The sequence below is a fragment of the Chrysochloris asiatica genome, unplaced genomic scaffold (assembly GCF_000296735.1).
Source record: "Chrysochloris asiatica unplaced genomic scaffold, ChrAsi1.0 scaffold00312, whole genome shotgun sequence".
Classification (NCBI taxonomy): domain Eukaryota; kingdom Metazoa; phylum Chordata; class Mammalia; order Afrosoricida; family Chrysochloridae; genus Chrysochloris; species Chrysochloris asiatica.
This window is the reverse complement of record NW_006408830.1, coordinates 1,710,449-1,735,438: the sequence shown is the minus strand read 5'-3', so window position 1 is coordinate 1,735,438 and position 24,990 is coordinate 1,710,449. Positions and strand designations below refer to the sequence as shown.

Genomic DNA, 24,990 nt, shown 5'->3' with positions numbered 1-24,990 from the left:
AGAATAAACAAATCTGTGTTGGAAGAAGTACAGCCAGAATTTGTCTCTCACATTTCCGCCACATTATCAGAGGGACCAGTCCCTAGAGAAGGACATCATGCTTGTTAAAGTGGAGGGTCAGCGAAAAATAGGAAGACCCCTAGCAAGATGAACTGGCACAGTGGCAGCAACAATGGGCTCGAACTTAACAACTATTGTGAGGATGGCAAAGGACCAAGCAGTGTTTCATCTTGCTGTGCATAGGGTCGCTGTAAGTTGGAACTGACTTGACAACACCTAACAACAACAACAACACAGAAAACTCACTGCCATCAACCTTATAGGACATACTAGAACTGGCCCGTTGGGTTTCTTTCTAGGTCTGTAAACCTTGATAGGAGCAGAGTCTCATCTTTCGCCCATGTAGTGGTTGGTGGGTTTGAACCGCCAACCTTGAGGTTAGTAGTCCAATGTATAACCCACTATGCTACCACTCTGACTGCCAGCAAGGAACAGACAGGCTGGCATGGAGGGAGGGGCAAAGAAAAACTGAGGCAACGTAACACCAATAGTCAGGAGACTTCAATATTCCACTTTTAACACAGAGAAAACAACTAGACCGAAGATTAACAAGGAAATAGACAACCTGAGCAACACCGTACATCAACCAGACTGCGCAGACATGTACAGCACACTCCACCCAAGGACAACAGAAGAACACACGTCCTTATCAAGGGCCCACAGAACAGTCGCCATGGCTGACCAACTGTTAGGTCCTAAAAGAAACCTCAATAGAGTTAACAGGATAGAAACTGGACAAAGTATGAGGGGACCTCAAAAAGTCTGTGGAAAAAATCCATTATCTTTTCATTCCACGTTCTCCAAACTTTTAGAAACTCCCTTGTTATGCTCTCAGACCACGATGTGTTAAATGAAAAATCAGTCACAAGAAAATTTGGGGAATCCACAAGTATGTGGAAATGAAACAATATATTGCTAAATGAGGAATGGGTTAAAAAAAACCAACCCACAAAGGAATTAGAAAACACTGAGATGAATGAAAATACAAGCAAAAATTACAAGATGCTGTGAAAACCATGCTTAAAGGGAAATTTAGAGCTATAACTATCTATACTAAAACAACAGAAGAAAGTTCTCAAACCAATAACCTAGCTTTCTGCCTTAAGAAATTAGAAAAAGGGCAAAGTAAGAAAGAAGGAAATAATAAAAATGAAAAAGGAAATAGATGAAATAGATAGAATATTAGAGAAGACCAACAACCCAAAGTTGGTTCTTTGAAAAGATCAGCAACAGTTTGTAGCCCTTTAATTATATTGATGAAGGAAAAAAGAAGACTAAATTATTAAAATGAGGAATACACTGAGGGGCATTTCTTCCGACCTTACAAAAGTACAAAAGGTTTATGAAAGCAAGAAAGCCAGTAGCTGGCTGTGGCACAGTGGCTCCATTTTCTAAGGCCTTTCTCTCTCTGGACTTGTAACTCCCACCAAACGGTTGGGTTGTTATTGCTACTGCTAAGTGCCATCAAGTTGGTTCCAACTCATTGTGACCCTGTATAGGGTTTCCAAGGAGCAGCTGGCAGGTTTGAACCATTAACCTTGAGGTTAGCAGTCCAGCACTTATCCTACAGTGTCACACCCAGGTCTCCACATGATTGGGTGGGGCTATGCAAGTGAGATGCTTGTGACCCACCAACGGGATGGGATACCTTACTAACAATGCAAGTAAGGTGCATGGCACCCTTGTGGGGGTAAACCAAAACCAAACCCTCTGCCACCAGGTCAATTTCAACTCACAGCAATCCTCCAGGACAGAGCAGAAGTGCTTTGTCCAAGACTAAATTCTCCTGGGAGCAGATAGTTTCATCTTTCTCCGACAGAGCATCTAGTGGGCTTTGAACCACTGACCTTGTGGTTAGCAGTCCAACACCTATCCAACTGGACAAGCAGGGCTCCTTATCAGATTGTTGTTGCTGTTAAGTGGCATCGAGTTGGTTCCAACTCATAACGACCCTGTACAGGGTTTCTGAGAAGCGGCTAATGAGCTTGAACTGCTGACTTTGCAGTTCAAACTGACCTTGAAGTTCAGTACATTAACCTGCGGTGCCACACCAGGACCCCAGGACAACCTATTCCAAAGTGGAATTATAACCACAGGCATGATGGTGGCTATCTGCTGAGGCTATAAGTCTTAACGGGAGCAGAAAGCCTCATCTTTCTCCCATGGAACAGCATGTAGTTTGGGACTGCTGACCTTGAAGTTAGCAGTCTGCCTCATAACCACTACACACCATATAAATATGGTGCTGGACTTTGTCAAATGCTTGTTCTGAGTCTTTTGAGATGATCTTGCGGCTTTGTCTTTTATTCGGTTACAATAGTGTCTTTCTTGGTTTTTATAAGTTGAACCAGCCCTACATTCCTGGGGAAAATCCCACGTAATAGTGGTGCATAATTCTTTTTATATCTTGCTAGATTCAATTTACTGGTCTTTTGTTGAAGATTTTTTTGTGCCTTTGTAGTCTTCTTCTGATGTTTCTGTCTGTTTTTTTTTATCGGAAAAATACTGACTTCACAGGAGTTAGAAAGTATGCTTGTAGGACAGAGTAGATCCTCTTCTTGGAATTTCCAGAGCTGTTGATCTTTATAGAAGCAGACTGCCTCATCTTTCTCCTGAAGAATGGCTGGCAGGTTTGAACCACCAACTTTTTACTTAGCAGTAGAGTGCTTAACCACTACACTACTGTTGTTGTCGTTGTTAAGTGCCGTTGAGTTGATTCCAACTCACAGTAACTGAGGAGAGACTGGTTAGTCTGAATTGCTGACCTGTGGCTAAGTGCTTATCCTACAGCGCCACACCTGCTGTTAAGTGCCATCGATCGAGTCTTTCCGACCCATAGCGACCCTGTATTGGGTTTCCAAGGGGCGGTTGGTGAGCTTGAACCGCTGACTTTGAGGTTCAAACTGACCTTGCAGTGCATCATATTACCCCATAGCGCACACCAGGACCAGAACTCACCCGTGAAGTCACTGGACCTGGGCTTTCTCTGTGGGATTTCTTGTTTGTTTAACTTTTTATTGGGAATTGAGTGAAGATTTACAGAGCAGATCATCAGTTTTACATTCAACAAGTCAATTTCATTTCATCTTAAGGACTGCAATCACCTTGATGTAACAGCACTCATCCCACCTTCCTCCCTGTGCTTCCCATTCCACTCCTCCTTTCCCAGCCCTTCTCAGTTTTGTCCTCAGATAAATGCTGCTCTTTTGATCTCCAATCGTTAACTATTCTACGGTGAGTGTAACTGACTAGTACTGTTGTCCCCCCATATTCCCATCTATTGACTGATGGAGCACTGAGACGCAGGGTGAGTTGAGTTCCAGAACTGATCGATATTTTTATGCTTGTGTTGATTACTACAGCTTTCGATCCTGAAGTTATGAAAAACCATGAAGCAAGTCCTCCAAATTTGTTCTTGGTTTTCCTAGATTATTTTGGCTATACTGAGGCCCATGCATTTCTAAACAACCATAAGATCAGCATGTGAAATACTACAAAAGCAGCAGCTGACATTTTAATAGGGACGGCCGTCTTAACAGTATTAAATCTTCTAATCCAGATATGTTGCTGTTGTAAAGTACCATCGAGTCAGTTCCAACCCATAGTAACCCTGTATAGGGTTTCCAAGGAGCTGCTGGTAATCGGGAACCACCAATGCTGTGGTTCAAACCCACTTTGCGGCCCAGCGCATGAACCGCAGCGCCACTCAGGCCTTTCACTGCTTCCAACAACTGTCTTCTTACTTCTCTGTGTTCAAGTCTTGCACTTTGGCTTAATTTGTTTTCAAGTATTTCACTCTTTATGAAGTCATTTCAAAACCAAACTCACATAATGGGAAAGAAAATCCACAATTCATATAATACTCACATTTCATAAGGGACTGATACTGAGGATGTATAAAACAAATTCTACAAATCAACAATAAAAAGACAAGCTGATCAGCTATCGCACACTAGGCAACGCTGGGGCACACCCAGGAGCAAACCCCAACCATCAGAGTACTCACATTTCAGGGAGGGAAGGCAGGAACCAAACAAACAGACAGGGCAATGACAGTTAGTGACCAGTGCTTCCAAGACAATGAAAATTGTCCAAGAAAACAGAGTGATTGGGACATTTTAAGCATGGTGACCAGGGAAGGCCTCTTTAAGAACAGGATTCTGAGCAGAAGGGGACAAAATGAGGTAGAGGGATATCTGAGGGGAACAACATTCCAGGCAAAGGAAACAGCATGTGCAAAGGCCCTGCAAGGGACTGGGTCTGATCTGTCTGAGGAACAGCAAGGAGGTGTGGCTGAGGCAGAGCACATGAAGTGGGTGTGGAGGAAGGTGAGGACAGGGAAGTGATGAAGCAGCAGGTTGATCATGTGGGCCTTGTGGGGCGTGATGAGGACTTGACTTTTACCATAGGGAGCTGGGAGTCAGGGAGGGTTCTAAACATTGGAGGGGCACGTGCTTATCAGGCTCCTTCTGGCCACTGTAGGAACATCAGACTGTGGAATAGGGGAAATGGCAGAGGGTACAAAACCAAGGAGGCAACTAACTGCACTGGTCCCAGTGAACAGTGAAGGTGGACAGACTAATGTACAGTCATAGCACCAAATATACAGACAAATATGTAGATAGTAGATAGATAAAACTCTCTATATACTGATACACAAAGATCTTTTTCATAAAAATCAATAAGCTGATTCTAAAATGTTTACTTAAAAGCAAAGGTACTCAACTAGATGAAACTATTTTGGAGGAAAAATAAAGAATACTCACATGACATGATTTCAAGACTTACTATAAAGCTAGTTATAAACACAGTGTGATTTTGTCAAACAGACATACAGATTAATGGAAGAGATTAAAGAGCCAGAACAGACCCACATAAATAGTCAACTGATTTCTAACCAAAGTACAAAAGCAACTCAATGGAAAAAAAATGGTTTTTAACAATAATAGAATAAACACTGGACATGCAGATGAGGGGGGAGAAAAAAGCCTCACTCTAGATACCTCAAAACCTTATATAAAAATGAACTCGAAATGGACATTTATGATCCACACAAAAACCTGCACATTGCTGTTTACACTGGCTTTATTCACAGTCGCCAAAAACTGGGCAACCCAATGTCCTTCAGTGGGTGAATGGTGTAGCTGCGGTTCATCCATACCACTCAGCAATAAAGCAGACAGCTTGGATGGCTTTCAAATGTGTTACGCTGGCTGAGTGGAACAAACTAGACTCAAAAGGCTGACTGATTCCATTTATATGATGAGTTCTACAAGGCAAAGTCACAGGTGTGGCAAGCAGCAGATCAGTGGTTTTGAAGGGCTGGATGTCAGGAGGGGCTGACTACAAAGTAAAGTGCCGGAGAGGGGAGGTATTTTGGAGGATGACAACAGTGTTCTTCTGGTGGTGATTATACAACTCACTGCATTTGTACAACTGGTCACAAAAATGGGTGAATTTCACTCTGTGTAAATTATACCTCAAAGGAAAAAAACGAATAAGCATGTGCTTTATGTGCTTGAGGAAGCCCCTAGGTGGAGCAAATGGTTAACATGCTTGGTTGCTAGCCAAAAGGCTAGATGTTCAAGTCCACTGCGGGTGGTCTCAGAAGAAAGGCCTGGCTATCTACTGTCAAGAAATCAGTGACTGGAAGACAATTCTACCCTGAGATACATGTGGTGATCATGAGTTGGAACTTATCAATGGCAACTGATTTTTTGGCTTTTGGTTCCCCCCTCCCCCATGTGCTAATGATATCAAGTTCTCCTGGAAATACTCCTAAGTTTAAGTAATGACTTCATCATACAGAACACAGTATAAAACTGTGAGGGTGGGGGTGAGAACACATATTCATATTTGCTTCTATTTGCATGGGGAACTTGTGAGAGGAAACTTCAGCAGTGGTTAGTTGGGTGGGGCAGGGTGGGGGCTAGGGGAGAGGCTGATCTCAGGAGCACACAGGCTCTATAATATACCTTTTACAACACTTTTTATTTTACTGTGGCCATTTTACCTAAGCTAACGATTATATCAAAAAGTATCTTTGACACTTTCAAAGGGCAAAATATGAAAAGGAGAAAAAACTGCAGCTTTCCAGTGGAATAACCAGGCAGACAGCCCCTCAGCCAAGAGACTAAAGTCAACACTGCCAGTGATGTGTCTTGCTGATATCATACACCCTTTGATAAGATGTCAAGAGTCTCCCTTTAATAATGAGAAAATACCTGACCAACTCAAATAGAGGACCATGCTGCCAAAGTCATGCACACAGGACAGACTGAGGGACTGTCACAAACCAGAGGAGGCACAGTGACTACATGCAATGATGGATTCTGAACCAGAAAAAAAGGACATTATGAAAAAACTAGGGAATCTGAATAAAATCTCATCGACCCTGAGACCAAAAGAGCTAGATGGTGATGGATTCAAAAGAGATTGTCCAGGGTAGCTGGGAGGAAAATGTGGAGCAGAACTCAAATTCTTTAATAGAAAATAAATGAAAAGTCAGACAAACTGAACACTGGAGAAGAGAGGATTCCCTGAGACTCTCTCTAAACCTAGAACCACACCTGTCCCCTGGGATCACCTTTTGGCAAAGTAGCAGAATGACACACAAAATAAAAGATATTACCCTTAAGATCCGTTTGAACCACAAGGTTGGAGGTTCAAGCTCCTTGGAAACTCTATACAGGGTCGCTATGGGTCAGAATTTGACTCAAAGGCACTTAACATCAACAACTCCTAAGATCAGTGCTCTACTTAAAAACCATTAGCATAAGAACAAAACGTCAACAGTCACAAGTATAAATGATAAAATAAGGGGGCATGGAAACTAGAGTATCAGAAACTGAATAACCATAATGCAATTGAAGAGGATGTGGATACATTGTGATAAATGTAACTAATGTCAGCTCAACAATTTCTGCAGAAATTGTCAAGTGGAAACCTAACTTGCTATGTAAATTTCCACCACAAACTCAATAAAACATAGTTTTTGAAAGTAACAGACCAAGGCTAATGTGTCACTTGTGACAAACGTAAAACAAGAGCTTCATAGTCTATGAAGTTAGGTGAAGCCTATATAGGAGGTCTTCTCTCTTTGCAATTTTTCCATAAATCTAAAAAATTATCTTTCTTTCCAAAAAACCTAAAATTCTTCCAAAAGAAAAGTTTCTTAAAAGACAAAAAACAATGACAGTTGAACAGCATAATTAAAATTATCAAAATGTACCTGTGAAGACTTGTTGAAATGGCAAACACTTGGTTACATACATACCTAAAAAAAGGAGAAAAAAGCAAAACCCTTGGAGACAGGAAATGGGAGGAACCTGATGAGAGGTCAGATTCTGGGAGACTTTAGACTGTAAATCCAAAAGGTTTGCTGAGGGACTTGGAGCACAGAGGGGGATAGATGTGCTTACACACAGGAGAAGGGCAGCAAAAGGAATCTCCATTTATTCTGTATTCCAGACAAGAATGTTGTGGAGTTTTTTTGATCATGACTAAAACAGTCCATAAAAAGGAAAAGTTTAACAATAAAGCCAACTGGTCTTTTTCACCCAGTCCTGGGCACATCTAACAAGTGAGGCCACCCCACATCAGGAAAGGGGGCTGCCCAACTCCTCCACAGCCTGCATGGATCAGGGTGGCCTCTACAGGCGCAAGACTTCCGCCCAGAGGAGAGGAACTTAATGTTGCAAGAAAAGACACGCCAACCCAAACCACAGGAAGACGTACAGCTGAGCTAGTCATGGTCCCCTGATCCGGATGTTATAGACAACTGGCTCCCCACTGCCCCCAACTTCCAAAGACAGCATCCTTAGAGCTAGTCATCTCGAGAAGGTCTCCATCTATCAACAAAGGAGACAGGCCCCGTGGCCTGGAACAGACATGCCCACAGGGGTGGTTCTCTGGGGCTGGCCCTGGCTGTGCCAGGGTGTATCACCCAGCGGGCGGGTATAACCCCAGCTGGGACGGTTCTGCCTGCTCAGCTGGTCACCAGCCTGACAGTCCCAAAAGATTCTTATCACTGGGAGAGTATCAGGGAAGGAGTCTCCAGGACGTCTCCTCCTTGTGGGTGTGGGGGTCATTGGGCCAACTGCCCATAGTCTGCGTCTGGGTGCCAGCTGGCTCACGTTGAGCCAAAGGAGGTTCCGTGTTACAGGCAGGGCAGCAGCTCTCTTCCTGGAATTCCCGCCCTCCCCTCTTATCCTCCCCAAACCCCCCCTCAGCTTTCAGTGAACCCAGTATTTTGTTACATTTCCACAGAAAGCAAAGGGGCTACCAGAGGAGCATGATCCCCAAGCTTCCCTCCTTAGTCCCGTTGTGGTCCCAGCAGACATCAGACCCTTGCCCCACCCACCTAGCAGGAAGCAAGAAGACCTTACTCTAGTGTGTTCCTGGAGTGGAGGCCCTGTCTAGCCTCATCTCCCGGGTGAGGAAACCAGCCCAGAAAGAACCACCTGCCCACTCTGAGGTCTCGGCTAACTGTTGTTATTTCTGTTTGGATCAACCAGCAGGGATCTCGGTCCTTCCCATCTGCTTCTCTTCCCACTGAGGTCCCTTGCTTGCTCCTCGGCTGTCCACAGTCCTGTAACCCTCAGGCAGGTATGAGTCCCCAAAGTGAGGCTGAGGACTGTCTTCCATGAATACCTATGCAATGAAATGAATTCGATTCTGGCTTCTCAGGGCATTCAGTCACCAAATAGACCCACTCCAACTGGGTGCCAGCAAGGAATAGACAGACTGGCATGGGGGAGGGGCAGAATCAGTGCAGGTACTGGACAGCACTTAAGCAAGGCCTGGAGAGGTGAGAGCACACAAGAGTGTCTAACTCCCTACTTCCTATATGGGTCTCATGTCCTGGGACTATAACACTGGAAAAAGCCTCAACATCCACTGCTTAGAGGTTAGTAATCAGTGAGGTTCTCTTTGTGTCGTGGAATACTATGCAGCCATGAACAAGAAAAGCAAGCCCCCTAGGGTTAACAGAGAGGAAGCACAAACTGAGCGCATGGCAGAGGTACAAGTTCACTGTCAACTTCCTATTTCTACCTCTAGCATGCTCCTATTCCCTGACCACCTGTCTAGGCTCCCTGTCACTCAGACATGCCTTCTGCGGGGACAGGGGGCTCTGTGGCCTCATTCACCGCCACAGTCCCATTCAGACCCAGCTTCTGCCACTACTACTGTGACACCATCCTCCACCAGGGGACAACAAATCATTGTAGAGCAAACAAATGGGAACCTCAGGGACTCAGAGGTCCCTGTTAGCCCAAAGGGCCACGGGGAGCCAGTCCACCTGTCTGCCAGGGGCTGACCTGAGCTGAGACCACACAGGATCTAGCACATGGCGAGGCACCATTCCAGAGCCACACTGGGTCCCCAATACTGCAGACTCTTAATGGAGGAAAGCTGAGCAGCTGAGGCTGCGGCACTGGTAGCCCCAGTGGGCACAGCCAGGGAGCCACCAGGGTTTGTGTTGGCCCTCAACACCCCGACTCATTCCAGAAATGCGGAGGCCACTGTGGGGCACAAATACATGCAGAAGAGGAGTGAAAACCAGCCTCCAGGGAACCAGGGAACAGGAAGATTGGAAAAGCTGATTGAGCCCGGGGTGAGGATGCTACTCCAGGTACAGCCTCCCAGGGAAGGCAGAGCTCTGGGTTCGAGTCCACCTGTTCAGAACCCCAGCACCTATGGACAAGCCACTCAGCCCTCACCTGTAAATGGAGGCCAAGCACCTGCCTCAAAGTGCGGGCAGCACCTTGTGCCAAGGTCCCAGTATGGAGCATGGCACATGTTGCCTCTCACCAGGAAAACAACAGTGTCTATCACTGGCCCCTGGCCTCCGTTCCTTACCCTCTGGGGTGGTCAGGATGCACCAGGCAGCAGCTGCTAACACACCAACACGGAAACACCTCCAAGATGTGTTCAGTGGTTAGAATACAAGTTGCCAAGCAATATAAACAGGGTGATCCCTCTTTTGATATGAGGACATCCCCCACCCAAAAAAAAAAAAAAAATCCATACCAGTACTATTTATTTTCTATAGTCAATAGCACATTGTTGTAAAGTGCCATCGAGTCAGTTCCAACTCAATAGCGACCCTGCGGAAGGTTTCCAAGGTTTTGAATCTTTGGAGAAGCAGAAAGCCCTATCTTTCCCCGGAGGAGTGACTGGCAGGCTCGAAATGCACATCTTGTGGTTCACAGTCCAGTGGTTGTCCTATGGAGCCACTGCGCTCCCCACTGGCACATACACACACAGAAACACAAGACAAGGGTCTGTCGGGACATACTCCAAATGGAGAATGATGCTCTCACATAGCGCTGGGAGGGCAGGCTGAGTGGTGGGGTCTTTATCCTCCTCTGTAATGGTTTCCCTTTATACACTCAAGTTGCCTAACTACAATCCAGAAAAATTAGGCATCTGGTGGGCCGTTTCTCAACCTTCACGCCCCCTCTGGTCCTTGTCTCAGCAACTGCTTTTCATGTCTGCATTGGGGCCTCTGCACACATCATTTCCTCTGCCTAGGACATTCTTGTCTCCAGGGCACCCACCTCAACTACCCCATCTAAAGCAGCCCCCCAGTTACTCACCTTCCATCACTGCATTTCTCACTCTCCAGAATGTTCTTTCTCCTTGTCCATCACTGTTCCCCCCCACCGGGTCCACAGTACCTGGCACAGTAGGTGCTACTTAAGGCACCCCAGTCAGATACAACTAGCAACCTCAAAGGGCCCTTAAGCCACCGGTGATCTTGGCCTCACCCCATCCTAGGGCACAACTGCTGCAGAGGCCACAATCCATCCCCACAGCCCCCCTCCTTTCACGTCCCGGGTGCTCTGGCTCTGCAGCAGACAGACATGTTTGAGCCCCAACTCCTGTACGACTTCAGACCAGTCCCTCTTTCTGGCCTCCACTTCCCCAATGACTCCCCAGGGCTGCATGGCCAATGTGGTGGGAATTCAAACATAAATCACAAGCCCAGCCTAACTCCCCCATAGTGACTTTAAATCACACACCCAGCATCAGAGGACACTGCTGCAGCTGAGGGTTCCTGACTACCTGACAATTTCCAGTCCCAGCAAGACTCCAGGACCCAAGATGTACCGGAAGCAGGCATCTCCTTTGGCCTGCCATCTTGCAGGCGGGGTTTTCTCCCCTCTTATTTAAAGATCTCATTATTGGGTTGCATTTTTGCAGTGCTTTAACACAAGAAGGGCTTAATTACAGTCTGCAGTTGGCAACCACAGTAAATGAAGGGTTAGCTGGTGTCCCCATCATTTCCAGCAGTTGGGGGGCCTGTCATTTCATCATTTTCTTTCAAAGCAGGCAAAAGCCTTGGCAGATGCGGCCTGGAACCAGATGCCAATGCCACAAGGCAAACAGGACCTCACTGGGTGCTGGGCCCCTTCCTCTCCAGCTACCTTTGAAAAATCAAAATCGAGCAAGCATTCTCCACTTGCCCAGAAACAACCTAGTTTATGACCTCGGGGTTTCACCCAAGGTACTAAGTGAGGGCCATTATCTCTGGGCATATAACTATGCACAACATGTGGGCAGCGCCAACCTGAGCTCTAAAGAAATGTGTTCTTCTGGTTATACATATAATCCCAAAACAAGTAAAAAACAAACCAAGAATCATGTGGAAATACCACCGTATGTGGTATCCATCTTCCCAGGCATTTCTCTATGCAAATACAACTGCTTCATTTTATTGTGGTTAAAAACGTCCCTAAAAAAACAGGCCATCTCTTGTATGAGTCACAGTCTCCATGAACTACTGCCGCCTTTGCTATGAGACCGAAAGACCTAGATGGTGCCAGGCATCCATTATTGAACATTTGACCAGAGTCCACAGAAGAATCCTCATCAAAAGGAAGAAAATGGAGAGAACTTCAAATTCGCACAGACTCTAAACTTTCTGGAGCCATGGAGGCTGGATGATTTCCTGAAACTACTGCCCTGAGATATCTTTAAACCCTGAAACCCCCCCCCCCAAAAAAAAATCCCATTTAGTCAAATTAAAAACAAACAGCTGTGGGATCAGCACTGGACTGCGAAAACCACAAGGTCAACAGTTCAAACCTACTAGTTGCTCCTCAGAAACACCCTATACACTTCACTCCATGAAGGAACCAAGTCAATGGCACTTAACAAAAACAGTTTAAAAAAATAAGGGTGGACTTTGAGCATGGGATCAAATTGATAACAGCAACTTAGAAGATTAGCTAGGACCTCAGGGGGCAGTGAGGTGAGGTTAATGAAGGTGAGAGTGACACTAAAACTTGAAGAACGCCATTAATGTCACTAAACTGTATATGTAGAAATTGTTGAGTTGGTATATGCTTTGCCATGTAAGAGAGGGCTTCAAAAACAAACAGCTGTGGAAAAAAATGGAATGGAAATAAAATGGAATTTTCCACAAAATTTTGAAGAAGCCCCCTCGTATATTCTCAACAATAAAATTTAAAGGCGGGGGGGGGGGAGAGGGGGAGGAAGGCTATCCACAGGGAAGGCAATATGTAACACTAGTAAGATAAGGCTCCCTGGGAATGGCCAACCATTCAGATCAGATAAATGGCAGCATTCACAGAAGGGCAAAGTTGAGGAGGGTTGGGAAGGAGGGTGGAAAGGTAACAGGAATCACAGGGAGGAAGTGGGGTAACTGCTGCTACAAGGAGGGGACTGCAATCGAGTCAATGAAACAAGTGCATGATTTCTTGGGCATAAAACGGATGACCTGCTCTGTGAGCCTTCCCTCAAGTCACAATACAAAGTTTTGGAGACGCAGCCATTTCAACAGCTTTCACATGTACAATTCAGTGCTGAGGACTATACCCTGCAACCACTCTCACTATCTCTTTCCACATCAGTGCACCACTATTGACATATACTCACTGCCGGATTATACCAATGGCCTCCTGGGTCACATGCTCTTCCCTCTCACTCTGACTACGTACGTTGCAGTCAGGTGGCTGTGCGGACCAATCTATATTGCTGGGCATTCCCACCACAATGTGTGAGATGGGCATAAATAATACTCACGGCCAAAGGTTGGTTTGCAGCCAGGATTCCAGCTTAGGAACAAAGAAAGACCAGCCTACCGCTAACACTCAGGACTTGTAGAAACAGGTCTGCTTGTATCCTGGTGCCAGCTGTATGCCCAGACTAGAATAACGACTGACAGACACTCCATAAAACCACATTACCTACACCAGGCCTTCCAAATGTGTGCAAGTTGAAAGATAATGGAAGGCCCTTAATGAATTGCCTCTTTTTATAGATAGAAATCACAATTGATCATGGGTGTCCTGACCCAGAAGTAAAGAAAGACCCCAGGCCCTAAGATTGTCCATGACTGGGTAAATGTTTCTGTTCTACATAAAGTCACCTGGCGTCCATCAGAGCCAACCTGACAACGAACCATGACCACTACCACAAAGACGGAGAGTGGCTCCTGCAACAAGGGGACCTAGTGTTTCCCGAGGATTCACTCCACGGATCTTCAGCCAGCTTCGAGGAGGCAAGGACCCTCATGCCCCTATATTCCAGAGAAAACTGAGGGCCAGAGAAGCATGGCAGTGCCAGGACAGTCACATTCTCAGATCCTCCGAGGCTGGAGGCCCAGGTACTATAGACCACACAGGCAGAGCCTTGCCCATGTCTTCAAGATGTGCTTTCCTTTGGACAAAAGGCAACAATGGCAACAGCATCCGTCACTTCAGATTGGGTTTAATCAGCTAAGATCTGTTAGGGAATCCAGCCAGCCCCAGAGGCAGACCACGTGCCACACTAAGACGAGCAGGGACACGTGCCATTGGTCCAGTGCCAGGCAGCAGCCACTCAGCACAGCCCTGGAGGGACAAATCCCCAAAGACCAAATGGAAACACAGCTGAAGCCCTCCATGCCCCAGCTCCTTGTTAACATGCCACAGGCCCCCTAGATGCTCCCTAAGGAAAAAAAGGCAAAAGTCACAGGTATTCAAATCAAGGCTTTTCTAAACAGAGTGAGGACCCTCAGTTTGTCCAGGGTCACATCCAGTTAAGATGGGAAGAGCTTTTCCTCAGCTCAGTGCCCTCCCAGACCCCCAAGGCTTGAGTGGCTGTGCCCTGCCCAGCCCTTGTCTCCTGCCGGCACTCTCCTGGCACACTTCAGCCTCAGGGTCTTTGCACTGGCAGTCAAGGCCCATTGCACTGAATGCTCCTCCCTGGCTTCCTTCAAGTGTTGGCTCAAATGTCACCTTCCTGAAGGGGCCTTTACTGATCCCTATTTAAAACTGTAACCCTCCCTCCACCCATGCTTTCTTTCCCCTTGGTAGCACCTTCTACCACATTTGTCTTCCGTTTTTTTCCTCTCTGCATCTTGCTCATGGCTTCCAACCCAGTCAGTCTGGTTCAACCCGCTGCTAAGGAATTGCCTCTCCAGCCCCAATGCAAGCACCGAATCAGAAGCAACTGGGATGACGTCTAGGTATACAGGGTCACCAGACCAGGCACACAGTGAGCAAAACTCCCTCCGTAGCATGCTTCAATCAACAGTTACAGAACAGAATCCGAGGTGGCGAAAATGGTGACGCTAACAAAGTCTTGCTTTTAATTAACAGCCAAACGTGTAAAAATTTCACATCAAAACCCGGACTTCACTGGTGCTAGGAAATGACCACAAGGAACCCTGGCGCCGCAGGAGGCTAATCACTGGACTGCTGACCAAAAGGTCGGTGATTTGAGCCCAGCCTTCATTCCGCAGGGGAAAGGTGAGGCACACTGCTTGAAAACCCTATGGGGCAGGTCTCCTGTTCTAGGGGGTCCTTAGGAGTTGGAAGCCACTGAAAAGGGGGTATGCGTGCAGGCCTAGCTTTGGCCAAAGGAACTTGGCTATTTGGGTCTCAGGTTCTGTAAAATTAGGGAGATAACTGGACTGCAAGTTTAGCAGTTCAAACCCACCAGCTGCTCCCTGGAAACCGTACAGTTTTGCTATGTGTCAGAAAATACCTAACAACAACAGAGACAGCTTCAAAGAAGGGCTGAAAACCTCACAGAGCAGTTTTGCTCTTAGACACCGGGGTTGAAATGGATTTGAAGGTTTTAAGCGCCAAGCACTACCCCAAGCACTCAAATGCAGTCTCACCCAATCATCCCTTAGCCCTAGGAGGGAGGTACTACTGTACTGCCACAATGAAAGGACTAAATCCCTAGTGACCCTGTTTACAATTTCCAAGGAGCAGCTGGTGGGTTTGAACCACAGAACTTGAAGTTTGCAGTCTGGTACCCCAAGTCCACAAGGATTAAGTTCCCACCCACCACATATACATTTATATACATCCATAGTCCCCCCCCCCCAAAGGGGCTCTTTTGGGGTGGTTTTGTTTGATTTTTTAAGAGAGAATCTCTCCTTTTGAGAGTCTCTTATTTCCTCAAGACCCCACACTCCAGTGTGAAGTAGCCACAGGGCTCCAGAGCACATCTCAAGCCTGCAGCACACCTCCTCCTGGCTCCATTCACTTGCCAACAAGCAGCGCTGTTCACTGTTCTCCCCTGATTCCAGGCAGTGCCAGATACTACTATACACGAACAGGTACCAACAGGGCGGTAGCAGCCAGGGCCACCACCACCAACCACGCCCCCAGCACCCAAAACCTGCTCCCTGCTCAGTGCCTGCAGTCATCTTTCCAGACCCATCCCTTTCTGCCTCTCCTCCCCCCAGCTCCACGGGCTAAATGACAAGCCATGACCTCCCTCCACTTTACAGTCACAAGTTTATCTCAAACTCAGAGGATTCCCAGCCAGGAGGTCCAGGCATATGTGGGTGAAGTGGGCCTGGATGAGCAATCGGTAGTGGAAGGGACTGGGGCAGCTCAAGAGCGCAGATCTCAGCAATTGGTGCCAAATGGAACACGAGCTCAGCAAGGTCCGACACAGATGACAAGAGCAGCAGTTACAGAACTCCTCACCTTACACAGTCCCCCAGGGAAGAGCCAATCATCCCCCCTGTATTTTAGAAAACAGACCTGAGACCCAAAAAGCCAGTGTGCTTGGCCAAAGTCATGCAGCCAAACATGGTGGGGCCAGGCCCTGAACGCAGGCTTCCGAACACAACACTACTAAACTCTGGGGCACAACTGGTGGTTTTCCTGCACGACAGTGCGGATGGTGACGTGAAATCTAATTTTTAAATGCTGGCAGCTAATTAAAAGCATGACTTTTTTGACACCAAGCAGGTAAAACACAAGGCCCAACAGGCTCCTACAACCTCGTAACCAACTGGGCCACCTTCTCGTTATTGTTAACCCTGCATAGCGTTTCTGAGGAGCGGCTGGTAAGCTTGAACCACCAACCTTGCAGTTCAAACCAACTTTATTCCCTGAATGAACAGTCCACGGAAGGTGCCCACTGTGTGAAAGAGGAAACTGAGGCTCTGCTCTGAGGGGTGGCACAGTTTGGCAAAACTCCCAAAAAGATTCCTTTGCTCCTGGCACCTTGTAGCAGGGCTTTGAAACTGAGAGGCCTCCTCCACATTTAAGTTCTCATAGAATTTAAGCTCTGGCAGAGAGAAGCCTTTTAACAACTTTCATTTTCAGGCAGTTACCACTGGAGTCCATCACCAATGTCCAGAGGAGGCAGGAGAGTTGGGGAAGGAAACAAAGTAAGATTTGGGGCTGCCAACTGAGACCCCCCCTCCCCAATTCTTCAATGGCAGCCTGGTATGGCGCTGCAGGATAATGCGTTGCACTGCAGTCAGTTTGATCCGCAAGGTCGACATGTTAAACCCACCAGCTGCTCCTCGGAAACCCTATACAGGGTCGCTGTGAGTCGGAGCTGACTCAACAGACCTTAACAACAATTCCTCAATGAACAGCCTCCAACAAAAAGGTTTCGACTCTTGGAGCCTCAGTGTCCTGCCTGCTCTGTAAAATGAAAGTGCCTAACAGTACTACCCTCATGAACTCTGAAACTTGAAAACACTTCATTTTCATCCACCCTTGTTGTTCTGAAAGGAATCAGTCCAATGACGAACAGCCCTGCACGAAGTAAGCGCTTTCAACACACATCACTGCACCCTTACCACAGCCTTGTTGAGGGCCCAAAATCCCATTTTCAGGAGGGAAAACTGAGGCCCCAAGAGGAGGGTCACACCACCAGCACCAAGTTACAAAGCAAATGAAACAGAGAGCACTTCAAGGCTGGACAGCAGGAAACTGGTCACGCAGAAGGGCCCACCGCCCAAGCTCCCACCTTTCGGCCACACTGGACACAAGCGCCTCGGAGCCTGCCACTGGGAGTACAACCCCAGAGTTTGGGCACCCAGTTGGGCTCTGCTGTGCACCAGCCCAGTGGCCTTGGGTAGCTTCCAGTCCTTTCTAAGTCTCCCTACTGATCTCTCGAAGGTTGGAATGATAACAAAACCACCCTACTCCCTCATTGTGGGATTCAAGAAGCTGAACTGGCTGGGAGCAGCTCCGTGATCTTTACCACTTACAACTGACAAGGCTGATAATAATAATAGCAAGGACACAGATGATGTTACCACTGCAGGCACACAGCCACAAAAGGAATCCTTTCCAGAATAGAGAAGTAACAGGGAGGAGGAGGGATAGGTAATGGGGGAGGGGGGAGGGAGGGCGGAAGGCCGCCTTCCTCATGAGCTTCCTCAATCCTGGAATAGCCTAGAGTGGAATCTGCCCACTGGACGGATGGGCACACTGAGGCTCTTCCAGAGCAACCCAGGGCAAACTGCTTGTCTCAGCTCTTGCCACTGAGGCTTGGTGAGGCCAGATGCCCCTTCCAAGAAACACCTCTCCCAGTTTGCAGGCTAGCCCCTGTGTTCTGGGCCCTAGAGCATCCTGACAAGGACCAGAAAAGGATCTTGGAGGCAGTGCCCTAGGTCCTACTGCCAACTGATAATTGAACAGTTTCAAGCCTCAACCTTCCGCTCTCTCTTCTTCCAGACAGCTGGAAAGCTGGCAACTGTCGAGGCTGTAGAGATCACCCTAAGAGAAGAGAGCCGGATCTACCAAGACGGACAGACACAACACACAGAAGGATCTGTTTGGAAAAGAGGAGCCTCGGCTCACCAACTGAAGTGTCAGCTCAGGAGAGGGAAGCAACACGGTTCAACCTCGGGTCCAGCCAGCCAGTCAGTCGCTGGAGGCCTGCTGGGGTACCCCGACAGAGGACTAGTAGGCACTAACGTCTGTGAGAGACACTGAGGCCACCCGACAGCGGAGGTCATGCTGAACAGCTAGCCAGTCAGCAGGGGGCTGCTGCGAGGACTGGACAGACGGAGACGCAAACGGGGACAGGGAAGTCTTGTCCAGACCAGATAAAGAACAGTCAAACTGCAGGGCTCGTTCCAATAGTTACTGAAGTGGTGGGTTCGCCCAAATTGACCGACAGGCAAACGGAGAAGAGGGGGTCCTACTCCTACTTAACGGCAACTAGATGACAGAGTTTAACCACGAAGGCTGAGGACGAGGTGGACCGCGGGGTCCTATGCCTGCCCGGCCCTGCACGGCGCCCGTCTCCCAGTGCCGGTGCCGGTGCCGAAGCCGGTCCCGCGGACACGCAAGCGCCGCAGTTACGCCGGCGGCGCAGGGCGCGCCATTCCCGGCCGCCCTCCGCGCCCTAGGCCGCCGCCCGTCCGCCCGCCCGCCGTCCCCGCGGCGCTCGCTCACCGGCCCACGAAGTTCTCGAGCACCGAGCTCTTGCCAGCGCTCTGGCCGCCCACCACGGCGATCTGCGGCAGATCCAGGTGGCAGCTCTGGCCGATGGAACTGAAGGCGTCCTGCAGCTTGTTGACCAGCGGGATCAGCTCTTCCATCCCGCGGTTGCCCATGGCGCCGGCCGCCCCGGCCCGAGCGCCTCGCACTCCTCGCCCGCCTCCGACTCAACGACACGGCCCCGCGGCGTCCGCGGCCGTTGCTCCCCGCCCGACCGGGCCTAGGCGCGACGCTCCGCTCCCGGTTCGGCCTCACGGTCGCCGCCTCATCCGGTTTTCAGGCAACACCCGACCCGAGCGACCTCCCGCCTGGGCGCCTGGTTGCGCTCAAAGCCGACTCGCCACATTTAATTGGCCCTCCTGGTTGCCAATCAGATGTGTGAGCCAATGAAAACGAGGCACGAGTTTACAGCTAAATAAGACTTCCCCTGGGAAGTTTCTCGCCGACTCATTGGACTCAAGAACTGTCGTTGTTCTGCAAGAACCAATAGCGGCAGGAAACAAATTGTCACGGCCAGGAGGCGGTGTTTCAGGAAAAGGCATGTTGGTTCCGCCCACTGGTGGGAACCAGTTCTCTTATTGGCAGGAAGACCCGCCAGTCGACAGAATTACCAATGATGTGAGGGATTGAGTCTCTAAGACATTGGTTTGTGCTACCTACCTAGCTCCATAAAAATTCGCCATTGGTTTATATAAATACCATTCCGTTCCTTCAGTACACAAATACAGAAGGTGAACATCCGAATTCTGATTCTGACTGAGAACTGTTGATCAAAAAAACTCGTTCTTGGCGATTGTTGGATGTCTAATAGAAAGTCTTCTGGAGTAAGAAGTCTCGCTGAAGGGTGACACCTAGTGGTGGATCTGGTGGTAATCGTCATTTTTTTTTTTTTTGTTCCCCTCTAGAGAAAACCACAAGTCCCAGAATGCATCGCCTCAACTCCCGGCGTGGTGTGGCTCTGGGTTAATGCGCTGGACTGCAAGGCCGTTTTGAATACCAAGATCGACGGTTCAAGCTCACCAGCCACTCCTCGGAAACCCTATACGGGGTCACTATGAGTCGGAACCGACTCCCTGGCACTTAACTACAAGCTCCGGGCAAGTCAGTTAGTGCACCCCAGCGAATTTGCAAATACGCTCACGCCCCTTGGTGATGCCCTGCCTCTTCAACGTGGTGTTTGTGTAAAGGGTTTCCTTCAGAAACCCTACTAAATGCAACGGATACTCTCCCCATGAAGAAACGCTATTTGGGCGATCTGGTAACTAGTATTCTTGACTTCTTAGAACAGATGCAGAAACACGTGAAAGGATTTTAAGATAAGAAGTCACTTGATCCCTCTGGGCACGGAAGGAGGAGGCAGGAGCATCGCGAGAGGGTTGAGGGGGATGGAAAACAAGTTGGGGGGGGGAACAGGAGGGAGAGGATGACTGCACAGCATGACCCAAAATCCCAGCGCTCAGAAAGATGGCAAAAAGGGTGAGAAGATTAGGCACTGAGACCTTGGCCAGAATCACAGAAACCTGGAAACATCCTAATTGTCCATCCACAGGAACTGGTTAAGGGCGGTAATACAACAGCAGCCATCAAAGAAAATGAGTAAGCGCTCCATGAACTCAAATTTGGGTGAATTTCTAAGGTGCACAAGAAGACAGAGAAAAAGTAGTGGACACTAACAACATTTATGAGAAAGTATCCGGTCAGCACTGGACTGCAAACCATAAGGTCGGCAGTTCAAACCCACCAGCTACTCCTTGGAAATCCTATAAAGGATCCCTATTAGTAGTAACTGACTGGAAGGCACTTAACAACAACAATCAGTACCTGGAAATTTTCTGTAGTAGTACACAACATGATACAAAGTAGTTGCAGTTTTTGTGCTGTATGAATTGTTGATCATACACATCTATGATTTTTTTCAATAACAAAACCTTATTTTCTAAGAGCACAGGCTTTGAAGTTGGTCACATCTCTCCATAATAAAAGGAGCTCTGGTAGTAGTGTAGTGGCAGTTGGAAACTACCAGCTGTTCTGCAGGAGAAAGAGGCAGCATTCTGCTCCTGTAAAGATTTACAGCCTCGGATACCCTGTACAGGGTCACTATGAGTCAGAACTGACTCCACGGCACATAGCAACGACAACAACCCATAAGAAAGGTTTTCACGGAGTGCTGGTGGCACAGTGTTGTGAGAACCCGGGGTCTGTTATTTGCCTTCAGTGCTTGGGTCCGCAGTTTCCTCTTCTATGAAATAGGCACGGAGCACTCCATGCATCATAAAGTTTCAAGAATTAAATCCACATGACAAGCACTGAGAACAGTGCTAAACACAACAGTGTAAGCACCCTATTAGCATCATTAGGTTGACTAGGAGAGACCTTATTATACCAAGTGAAGGTACTCAGGTTGACACAAACAGTTTGGACTCCTGGCATGGCACTGTGGGTTAACGCGCAGCACTGCACTGCACAGTCAGCTTGAACCACAAGGTCGGCACAGTGCAAGCTCACCAGTCATTCCTTGGAAACCTACACAGGGTTACTATGGTTGGAAGTGACTTGACGGCACTTAACAACAACATAGGAGTCCTGCTGTGGCGCTGTAGGATAAGCCCTGGACTGCTAACTTCCAAGTCAGCTGTTCAAATCCACCTGTCACTTCTCTGAAACCCTATGTGGAGTCGCAATGAGTTGGGATCGATTCATTAATCGGTATTAACAACAGGGTAGCTGGGAGTCCGAATCCACTGAGCACTAATAAGGCTTTTCAGAGAGTCCTGGTGGCACAGTGGTTAAGCACTCTGCTGTTAACCAGAGGGAGAAAGCTGATTTACAGCCTTGGAAACCCTACGGGGCTGTTCTTCTCTGTCTTACGAGGTTTTTCACTAACTAGCAGTCTTGTTTCTCTTACAGCCAAGGAAACCCTAGGGAGCAGTTTGACTGTCACGTGGGGTTGCTGTGAGTCGCGTATGCAGAATCGAGGCTAAGAGTGGGAGCTGCCCGAGTTCAAATCCTGAGTCTGCCACTTCCTCAGTGCGTGTTCCTGGGTAAATTACTTCTCCTTTCTGGGTCTCAGTTTTCCTCAGTTGTAGAAAGGGGGAGGACAAGAGTACCCATACCTCCAGGGTGGCTGGGGGTAGGTCTGGGCCACAGCTCTGATCTCAGGCACATCCTACAGGCTGGGCTTTTGTCAGAAGGGCTCCAGATACCAACAGTTGCTGTGGGTCCTTGCTGTGATGGTCCACAGGAGGGGGCAGTGTCTGTCACAATTTTACTCAGTTCAAGAAAGGGACCAAGAAGACATACAGACACGAGAAATATTAAAAAACCAACCTTTAATCTCTTCCTGCTCCTCTCCCCCCACGCTCCCATCCAGGGAGCCCCCACGAGCCAGGTCAGGGGTCAGCCCAGTGTGATTCCCACAGATGCCAAGGCTTCAGTGGCCCAGGGAGGGTAAAGGGTGGGGTCCCCATACATGGTGTTCATGAAGTCCCGCACGAAGGCAGGGAAGCGCTTCTCCACGATGCTGGCCCGCACCGCGCTCATCAGCTGCAGCTGCAGGGAGGGATGCCTGTCATCAGCCGCCCATGGGAGGCCAGAGACCAGGCCTGCCCCTTTGCCTGCCCACCCAGCCCCAGGCCCACCTGGTAGGCGATGTTGTGGACCGTGAGGTGGTGCAGGGCAGCAGTGTTGTCACTGTGGAGCAGTGCGTGCAAGAAGGCCCGGCTGTGCCTGTGGGGGGTGGGGAGCAGGATCAGCCTGGTTCCTGCTGTCCCCCTCCCCGGGCCCTACCAAACCTCGCCTACTTCTGGCACGTTGGACAGGTACACTCCGGGTTGATGGGGCTGAAATCCTTCTCATACTGCTTTTTCTTCAGCTGCAGGTTCCCCGTGGGCACCAGGGCAGAGCCAAAACGCTAGGGAAGGAGAGACAGGGAGGAGGGTCATGAAGGTCTTCATTTGCCCCGCCCCCACCCCTCCGGGTCACTCCAGCCTTTGTCTACCCCACTGCCCAGGGCTCACCGCAGTCCGCGTGGGGAAGACACAGTCGAACATGTCACATCCGAGAGCCACACAGACCACCAGATCAGTGGCATAGCTGGGGATGAACCCATGGGGGAAAGGGAACAGCGAACCCTCAGACTCTCAGCCTGAGGTTCCTCGCCACCCTCAGCCTCCCCAGAGCCTAGGCCATAGTCCCTCAGAACCACCAGGGGAAGGTCGATATACTCCTTAGTCCACCCTCCTCCTCCCTTCCAGGGCCCTCCAGTAGTCCACAAGTGAGCCCGGTCTCCCCTCTCCACCACATACCCGACCCCCATCAGGTATCTGGGCTTGTCCTTAGGCAGCCGCGAGGTGCTCAGCGCCACCATCTTCCAGAACTGGCCCTTGCTTTCACCCCCACTCAGGCCCCCGATGGCGAAGCCTGGCACATCCCTCTTGGTCATCTCTGGGGGCACAGGGCAGGGTCAGGGGTAGTGGGGTATGGGAGAGTACCTCCCACCCCTAGGCTGAGACAGCCAGCCCCTCAGGAAGAGAGAGCGGAAAAGGGGTGTGTGTGAGTGTGGCGGGCACTGCTGGGGACCTCAGCTCTCAGTTAGCCCGTGCCTGGTACACGTGAGACCCTCCATCAATCATCAGAATGATTGGTCACACACTCTTCAACTGAAACCTTTGAAGCCAGACGTGCTTCCGGATTCAGCATGCTCTGCATTTGAGCACAGTGAGCATCCCATTTGCTGAGGAAAGCCCGTTACCAAATATTACAACGTTTCTACCCAAACAACAGATGCAGACATGGACACGGATTTGGCACCCATCTGACCTGCCACACTCAGGGTTCTTTAGCTGTGAGAAATGGACAGCTCTGGAAGCATAGGGAAGAGACTGGAGCTCGTCTGACAGATGAGCAAACTGAGGCTCACAGAGCTTACACCAAGTCTGCCAGCAGATGGAGTCGAACCTGGGGCTGACCTCAGAGCACAGACTTGGCTTGTCTCAAGGCCCCCACTGACAGTTCAATGCTGGGTGGGCTGGGGAGAGGGTGCAGAGACCACAGACTAGACAAAGCAGGTGCTTCCTGGGGCCAAGTTCTGCAGCAGCAGCAGCTGGGGGAGGTTGATGAAATGTAGGTTCCCAGGCCTTCCCTCGTGCCTCCCCAACTCTGCCCCCGATGATGGGGAAAGCTTGGGGACACTGCATTTGACCAGGCCCCTAGCAGGTGGTGCCAGTAGAGGTGAACCTGGGAGCACTCTGAGAAGGGTTACCAGATGCTGTTTGTCAGACTGGGTGGGGAGACCAGCAGCGTGAAGGGAAAATGCCAGAGAGCACTGCACGCAAAAGGGTAGTCATTCCCTCAGCTGTGGTTCCCATCCGCAGGTCCCCAGCACTGACAGGAAACGGACCTCTGACTGGGGGTCTCAGTTAAAAGACTGAAAGTTATTGAACCTGAGGTGGGGGAAAGGAGGACTTGAGGACAAAGAGGGATAACCAAGCTGAGGCCAGGCCCAGGCATTTTCATGCTCACTTTGACCCCAAGACGTTCCATTTTACAGCAGGAGAAAGTGAGGCTCACAGAGGGAAAGCTTCTGAGCCATGGCCCTGGAGCTGCGAGGCAGATCTGGGTTGGAATCAAGCCTGAAAGAGGGGATCCGGTCTTGCCCTCACTCCTCACAGCCTGAGTCCACATCTGTGCCTCCTTGTGTCTCTCCATGGCCACAACCTTGCTTCTGGTCTCATTACCCTGGACAACAATGCCAGACTCCTAATGGGCCTCCCGTGGCCTTATTTTCTAATATTGGCTTTGTAATTGCTCAGACCTGGGTTAGAATCTTGGGCCTGTTCATTTACTGGGTGACAATGACCAAGGTATTTGATCATTGATGCTCTTATCCTCAGGTTCCCCATCTGTTATGGGGAATGAAACACTACATGCATCATGAATTTTCAAGGATTAAAAGACACATGGCAAGACTAATTGCAACTATCACAACTGTAAAGGTAGAAGTTTAGAAACAAAAAAGCTGTGAATAATTCATCTTACAGTCCAGGTGCAGAGGACCCTAGGACCATCAAGGGAGAAGAGCACGAGTGGAATGTGGGGTCCTATCCAGAGAAGCAGCGACACCAGAGATGGAAGCAGAGATGAGGACATGGAGAGAGAGAGCAGCTGAGGACTCTAGATTCATGGAAAGAGAAAGGCTGTGTGCTGG

The 24,990-nt window shown here is 49.0% G+C and overlaps 2 protein-coding genes across 8 annotated transcripts in view; both read right to left on the bottom strand.

Moving 5' to 3' along the window:
• Positions 1–19,089, bottom strand: part of DNM2 (dynamin 2) — a 94,511-nt gene extending 75,422 nt beyond the window's left edge. For 6 of the 7 annotated variants that reach the window (XM_006875118.1, XM_006875114.1, XM_006875116.1 and 3 more), the window contains exon 1: positions 18,741–19,089. In XM_006875118.1, the coding sequence (XP_006875180.1) occupies positions 18,741–18,901 (161 nt within the window). In that variant the 5' untranslated portion in view covers positions 18,902–19,089. The remainder of the gene's footprint in view (positions 1–18,740) is intronic. The other variant, XM_006875119.1, reaches the window with a different exon arrangement.
• Positions 19,090–22,179: 3,090 nt separating this feature from the next.
• The window catches only part of QTRT1 (queuine tRNA-ribosyltransferase 1), a 17,279-nt gene continuing 14,468 nt past the window's right edge, over positions 22,180–24,990 (bottom strand). The window contains exons 6-10 of the mRNA XM_006875112.1: positions 23,090–23,228; positions 22,802–22,877; positions 22,586–22,695; positions 22,424–22,511; positions 22,180–22,334 (exon numbers count right to left, since the gene is read on the bottom strand). Of these exons, the coding sequence (XP_006875174.1) occupies positions 22,182–22,334; positions 22,424–22,511; positions 22,586–22,695; positions 22,802–22,877; positions 23,090–23,228 (566 nt within the window). The 3' untranslated portion in view covers positions 22,180–22,181. The remainder of the gene's footprint in view (positions 22,335–22,423; positions 22,512–22,585; positions 22,696–22,801; positions 22,878–23,089; positions 23,229–24,990) is intronic.